The 7227-nt window shown below is 59.6% G+C and overlaps 1 protein-coding gene across 1 annotated transcript in view; it reads left to right on the top strand.

The window, feature by feature from the left end:
* The first annotated feature begins 585 nt into the window (after positions 1-585).
* Positions 586-7227, top strand: part of TBC1D22A (TBC1 domain family member 22A) — a 65574-nt gene continuing 58932 nt past the window's right edge. Inside the window, 6 exon segments of the mRNA XM_049771762.1 lie at positions 586-696; positions 6345-6401; positions 6774-6819; positions 6821-6862; positions 6865-7029; positions 7032-7071. Of these exon segments, the coding sequence (XP_049627719.1) occupies positions 635-696; positions 6345-6401; positions 6774-6819; positions 6821-6862; positions 6865-7029; positions 7032-7071 (412 nt within the window). The 5' untranslated portion in view covers positions 586-634.

Here is a 7227-nt window from a genome sequence, read left to right as displayed (position 1 = left end):
TCACTCCCAGCAGTGTGCTGGAGTTCCTCCAGGCTCTGCGCCCAGGGATCACTCCCGGGGATGCTCAGGGATCAGCCCAGACGGCGCTCGGGAGCTCCCCCGGCTCTGCGCTCAGGGATCATCCTGGCAGTGCTCAGGAGCTCAGGGTCACTCCCGGCGGTGCCCAGTCAGGGACGACTGCTGGGGGAGCTTAGGGGTCACTCCCAGCAGCGCTCAGGGGCTCCTCCTCCCGGCTCTGCGCTCAGGAGTCGCCCCCGACGGTGCCCCGGGGACCCGACGGGGCGGCGGGGATCGAACCCGGGTCGGACCCGTCCTCCTCCTCCAGCCCCGCCAGCCCGCGGGAAAAGACGCGCTCGGTGCCACTCGCCCCGCCCCGGTGACGCTATCTCCGCGCGCGGCCGAGTGACGTCACCCCGCGCGCCGCGCGCCGGGCGCGGGGGCGGGACTTCCGCCCGGGGAGCCTCCACTTCCGGGGGAAGGCGGAAGCGCGGCGGCTTCGGGCCGCGGGAGTCCCGGGACGGGTCGGGACGGGCCGGGCCGGGTCGAGCAGCCGCCCTCGCTGTCGGTCTCGCTGTCGGTTCGCTCTCGCTCTCGGGGCGCCGCTTCTCGGGGGCCTGAGGCATGCGGAGGCGCCATGGCCAGCGACGGCGCCAGGAAGCAGTTCTGGAAGCGCGGCGACAGCAAAGTCCCGGGCAGGTGGGCGACTCGCGGACGGGGCCGGGGGTCAGAGGGCAGAGGTCGGGGGGTCAGAGAGCATGTCATGGGCAGAGTCACGGGCTGGGGGGGCTCCGGCCGGCCCAAGGGAGCAAGCAGGAGGCTCGGCCGTCCCGAGGGGCTCGAGGGGTGCGGCTGCTGCGCCCCGAGGGGCCGCCTGCTGCTTGGGCCCGTCTGGATCCTGGGCCCCGACCCAGAGCTGGTTCCGGACGGCCCGGACTGCAGGCGCCCTCGCTGACCCGGGCCCGCCCGGAGCGGTGCGGGCTCCAAAGTCCTCCCCGCGGCGGGTCCGAGTCCACGGGGACCCGGGCACTGGGCAGAGGCCGTGGAGCAGAGAGAGACAGGCAGCGGGCTGGCGACCGCGCCCCAAGCACCCGAGTCCCGGGAGTGCCTGGGAGCTGCCCCGAGGGGCACTGCCGCTCTGAGTCCTGAAGACCCGAGTCCGGAGGGCCCAAACGCAAAGAGCCTCGAGAACGGTGGCACCCCAGCATGACCGCAAGCGTCGGTACCCTCAGAGCACTGCTCAAGGAGCGGCTCTGCCCAGCTGCTCCAGGGCTCGAGGGTCGGAAGGTCCTGCTCAGGCACAGGATGGGGCTTCCTGGGGTCCCGCGAGCGGCAGAGCGACCTGAAGTTGAGGTCAGCAGGATACTGTGCTCCGGCGGGCAAAAGATATCTGAGCACTTGGGGCTGGGGGCATCCTGCACTAGCCACGGCTGGTCCGCGGCTTCCTGGCCTCCAGGACTCATGCCTGGAGCGGTGCTTCCCGGCGAGCTCTACGTGTGGCCCTGTACCTGTGCTGGAGCCCCAGGATCTTCCAAGGGCCCTGGGACACACTCCTGGGCAGGTAGGAGCGGTAGGAAGAGGGGCTGGGAGCATCTGTCCGAAAAGGCGAGGAGCCCACCTAAGGAGGACCTCTCAGCTGCTCTGGTGCCGGCCTGCCTCGGGACAGCAGCTGGAGGATGTCAGTGAGCGCGTGGCATTGTGGCCCGTGGACACCTTTGACCCCTGACTGTGGCTTTCCATGGCGTGTCATCGGATAGTACCACTGTTTCTCCTGGCCCCAGCTGCTGGTGGTCTTGGTAGAAGGAAGGCGTTTGCAGGGTGCGGGGCTGTGAGGTCCCATGGGGAGGGGCTTGCACGGAAAAAGTGGCCCCTGTAGAGACCCAGCATGCTCAGGGGCTCAGCTGGGGGAGGCATGTGGTGGGTCCGGGTAGCCTCAGGCGGCTTCTGGTCCATCACTCCCTCCTGGACATGGACTCACTTCCCTTTCCTTTGGGCTGGGACCCGCTTGCCAGGCTCTGGACATCCTGAAGGCTTGTCCCATTGCCCTTTCTGCTCCCTGCTCAGCCTTTGTACAAGTAGCAGAGCTGCAGAGAGGGGGCCAGGCCCCCTGCTGGCACAGCTCAACTCTCTTTATCCGTTCATCGAGCCCCAGAAAATAGAAGCAGGTGAGGATAGTCGCAGCTAGTCCTGTCCGAGTCTCTCCCCCACCTGCTGCTCGGTGGCTTCCGGCTTCCTGGGAAAGGCTCATGTCCTGGTGACATTGGGGGGGGGGCTAGAAGAGGCCTTTGTCCTGGTCCCCAGGCCCCTCCTGGGGGCTGCCGTGCCCCCAACCACATTGCCCCTTTCCTGCTGAACCCAATAGTGCCCATGAGTGTTGCTTGCTGCAGGTGCGTCTCATGTCCCATGTACAGCTGGTGCCATGAGAGATCTGTGTGTGGTGGGCAGGGCCAGGGTGGTTCTGATGTGGGTGTTTGGTGCTCAGCTCTGCCCTGGGTGCTTGGCTCTGCTGTGGGTGGGCAGGAGCTACTGCTCAGGGAAGGACTGGGAGCATGCTCATGGGGCAATGTCTGCCTGCTGTGCCCTCGATTCTCGTGTCCCTCCAGCTGCAGTCCCCAGGTTTGGCACATGTCTCTTGATTGTGGGAACACGGAGTTTCCCACCTTCAGAAGAGTTTCCCTGGATATAGAAAAATGGGGTGTGGATGGGAAATGGAGCTTTCCGAAGGGCGATGGACTCTGGGCCAGGTGTGCCCCCCATCCCTTCCCTTCACTGCCAGAAGGGCTTGCAGGTAGCCCAAGTCCTGTCCCTGCTGAGCGGCCACCCGTGGGATCACTCATGTCCTTGGAGCCTCCTGCAGCTCCTCAGGTCTGTCCCCTCGTCCTTGCCCTCTGTGCCCAGCAGTCCCCGCTCCCCACAGCCCTTCTTGCCTGCTGTGTGCTTCTGCGTTTCCTGCGTGTGACACACCCGGGTAGAGCTGGTGCCCAGTGCCTGGGTTATATGTGCAGAGTGGGTTCAGACATGTGGGAAGTGCGGTTCTCTCCATGTGCACACAGGCAGCACTTGTGTATTATTGTGTGATGTGTTTTGAGTATCGTGTACATGCGTGAACTATGGCTTATGTCACACGTACAAAGTGGGTTACTTCATATGAAGTAGGTCGTCATGTATGAAATGGGTTGTGTAATATTTTAGGTACAGTTTTAGTCATGTGTCTGATGTTACATGTGTGAAATGTTAGGTCACACATATGATGTGGGATATGTTGCATGCATGATATGGGCTACATCATATGTACAGGATAGGTCATGTCACATGCATGGCACAGGTCATGTTGTGTGTATGAAGGGCTATGTCACATGTATATGGTTCGTGGCATACTTGTGATGTGGGCTATGCCATAGATAATGTCGTGCGCAATTAAGTCATGTGGGGTATGTCATGTATGATGTGTGCTCTGGCACACACGTGAAGGTCGTGCTGTTTGTGTGCCTTCCTGTCGTGTCTCTTTAGCCCAAGTCAACGCAGAACCAGCTGCTGTCTGGGGAAGGGCCTCAACGTCCCCGTGGGGTCCGAGTGGCCTTTCCCCTTCCACATTTTCCTCTTTATCTCTGCGCGACCAACTACAAATGCAATTTGAATAAGCTAAAACGAGGTTTCCCTTAGCCTGAGCTTGAACTTCACTGGAACATTTTCTGCTCAATAAACACAAGTGGTTTGTGCATAAAGAATTCATGAGTTTCCAGGGGCAGGAAAGCGCCTGCAGCGGGTGATAACGTGGTAGACTTGTCGGAGCGGACGGCTGGATGCAGAGACTGGCAGGGCTGGTGCCCACAAAGAGTGATGTGGGTCCAAGAAATGAGACTCACGGTCGCGGATGTGTGGTTTTAGGCGCGTGGCCCCAGTGTGCACATTTGCAGATGTGCATGGTTGTGTGTGTGTGTGTGTGTGTGTGTGTGTGTGCGCGTGCGCATGCACGCAATGGGTCTGTGGTGTAGGTGCACCTGTAAGTGTGGCTGTACTTATGTGGTCCCCTGACAGTGGGAAGGGGTGCCTGGAGCTGCCCCCTGCATGTCTGTTGGCCAGGTTCCTCGGCCGCGCTGTGCTGTGCAGGCAGCTGGCACAGGTGGGCACAGCCTGGTAGCATCAGCAGGGAGATTGACTTAATTTATCAGAACTTGATTGAGATACAGGGAGTCACAGTTGTGTTAGTCATACAGTTTATTTGGTGGGGGGTTTCACACTGGCTGTGCTCAGGGCTCCCTCCTGGCTCTGTGCTCAGGGGTCAGTCCTAGTGAGACTCAGGGGAACAGCATGAGGTGTAGTGATTAAACCCAGGTGGCTGTGTGCGAGGCAAGGGTGTTCCCCGCTGTGCTAGTGCTCTGGTCCCTCTTTTAGAATTTATATTAAAAAAGAAAAGAAAGACAAGTTTTGAAAACAAAACAAAACAAAACTAAGGTATCAGTGATTTCCAGGGTTGTGGAATTTCAGGAGATGAGCTTTCTTCATTATGTGTATCAGTTTTAATCTTTCTTTTTTTTTTTTTTTTTTTTTTTTGTGGTTTTTGGGTCACACCCGGCAGTGCTCAGGGGTTATTCCTGGCTCCAGGCTCAGAAATTGCTCCTGGCAGGCACGGGGGACCATATGGGGCGCCGGGATTCGAACCGATGACCTCCTGCATGAAAGGCAAACGCCTTACCTCCATGCTATCTCTCCGGCCCCAGTTTTTTTTTTTTTTTTTTGGTTTTTGGGCCACACCCGGTAACGCTCAGGGGTTACTCCTGGCTATGTGCTCAGAAGTTGCTCCTGGCTTGGGGGACCATATGGGACACCGGGGGATCGAACCGCGGTCCGCCCAAGGCTAGCGCAGGCAAGGCAGGCACCTTACCTTTAGCGCCACCTCAGCCGGCCCCTCCGCCCCAGTTTAATCTTCTTCACAATTTTATTTTGGTTTTTGGGCCACACCCGGTGGCACTCAGGGGTAACTCCTGGCTTTATGCTCAGAGATCACCCATGGCAGGCTAGGGGGACCATAGGGGATGCCGGGATTTGAACTGCTGTCCTTCTGCATGCAAGGCGAATGCCCTACCTCCAAACTATCTCTTCGGTCCCGGCCCAATTTTTTTTTTAAGTAAAGCTTTCTTATAGGGGGGATTACTGTGCCCACAAAGCCAACCAACCAGCCAGACGAAGACATGATGTTCTGAATAGTCCTGTACTGAACTAGGTAAACCGTTAAGTTCAATGAGAGTGAAGAGAAGAACATGGAATGGTGGAATCTGAATCAGCCCATCAAAGTATAAAAGTGCATTTTGCTCTGAGAAACGGAGTATTGGCTTTCTGTTGAGAAATATGCCTCAGATAACACTTAAGTGTCTGCATTAAGATTGTAATAAAAAAAATCTATGTATGGAGACAAACAAACAAACATCCAAAACATAGAACAGTCAGTCTTAATGAGACGTTTTAATCACTACTGAGAAGGTTTAAAATCCAGGCCAAGAGGAGCGCATCGCACGGTAGTAGGGCTTTATATCCTTGCAAGCGGCTGACCCTGGACAGATCCACGTTTGATTCAGGCATCCCACCTGGTCCCCTGACCCCGCCAGGAGTGATTTCTGAGCGCAGAGCCAGGAGTGACCCCCTCAGTGCCACCAGGTGTGGACCTTGGTCCTGGGTAGAGGCTCTGAGCCCCATGCCCAGTGCAGAGGTCAGTCCTGTCCTTTCTAGCCGCTCTGTGAGCACTGTCAGGACTGTGGACTTTGGAGCTGAGGCTATTCCTGTGACCCAGTGCCACTCAGCTTCAGTGACACTTGGGTTGCACCCGCGTCGCGGGGTTGGCTCCTGTCTCTGCCCTGTGCTGTCCCCATTAGTTTCATGGGTAGAGCTGCTTCAGACTCGAGGGCCTTGCCTTTGCCTTTTATCGCCTCTGTTAACTGACACGGTTTTGGGGCCACCCACCAGGGATACTTGGGCTCACTCCTGGCCCTGCTTGGGGCTGACTCCTGGCTCTGTGCTCGGGGCTGACTCCTGCCTCATGTGTTCTGGGATCACACTTGACAGTGCTCAGGGGACCCTATAGGATATAGGATGATGGGTGCTTTCCTGATACCTCTCTCTGCAGGAGGTGTGGTCTAGGTGGGGACACATCCGAGGGAGGCTGGCCTGGGCTTCCTTTGCATGGTTGTCATTATGGGGATCCCCATGGCCTGGGCCTGCACTGCACACTGACATGCTCGAGTGTCCTGGGGCGCAGTTGAGGGGCGACCTGTCCCGGCTGACGATGGCTGGTGTGGTCCTTGGCTGTGGCATCCAGCTGATGGAGCCCCTCGTCTGCCTCCTACCCGCAGCATCCAGCACGTGTTCGGCGCCCAGCACCCGCCCTTTGACCCGCTGCTGCACAGCAAGTTGAGTGACGCTTGACCCCCCTCACAGCACTAGCCCGGCCCCGGTGCTGGGCTGAGCCACCATTCTGCCTCCCCCTGCCCGGCTCTGGCTCCTGCTGGCAACCCTAAGTGGTGTATACCTCATTCCCTGTGGCCTATGGCTGGCTGGGCCTTGGTGTGGCCTTGGCGAGCCTATCCTGATCTGCCCTTGCAGACAGGGTGACCCGGTGCCCCTGCCTTGCCCCCACTGCCCAGGGCAGCAGGCCTGGACCCTGGGTTCTCGGGTTGCATGGGATCAGCTGTGAATTGGCCAAGATGGGGTGGCCGGATGCTGTCCCCCCCACTGGACTATCCCCCTGTGGGGCCCTGTGACCCGTGGCCTCTTCCCCGCAGCCCCCTGGGGCCCGCGTCCCGGACGCCTGGCACCCCAGGCAAGACGAAAGCGCAGCAGCACCTTCCAGGAGTTCGAGAGTGACACAATGTGACGCATGGGGACGCGGGTGATGATGACGATGAGCTGCTGGCCATGGCGGCCCAGCGCCTGCACACGCCGTGGTCATGGAGACTGTCAAAGCAAGTCCTGCACCACCACAGCCAGCAGCAGCGCCAGGGCCCCTCGCCTGCCGAGCCCGCCGGGGACCCGCGGACTGGTCAAGTACGGTCAGCGAGAGCCACACAGCCTGCCCTGCAGGTGGGGCCACCCCTGCCCGCACCCCTGCACCTATCTTCCCCGCACCCCTGCCCGCAACTGTCCTTTGCACCTCTCCCCCACGCCCTGCCTGCATTCCTGCCCCACCCTGTCCATCCCCAGCTTTTCCTTCTGCTGTCTGGCCGCCCCCTGGAGCAA

Source organism: Suncus etruscus, chromosome 4 (genome assembly GCF_024139225.1).
Source record: "Suncus etruscus isolate mSunEtr1 chromosome 4, mSunEtr1.pri.cur, whole genome shotgun sequence".
Classification (NCBI taxonomy): Eukaryota; Metazoa; Chordata; class Mammalia; order Eulipotyphla; family Soricidae; genus Suncus; species Suncus etruscus.
Note: the sequence above shows the minus strand (reverse complement) of the source record. Positions and strands in the feature narration are given on the sequence as shown.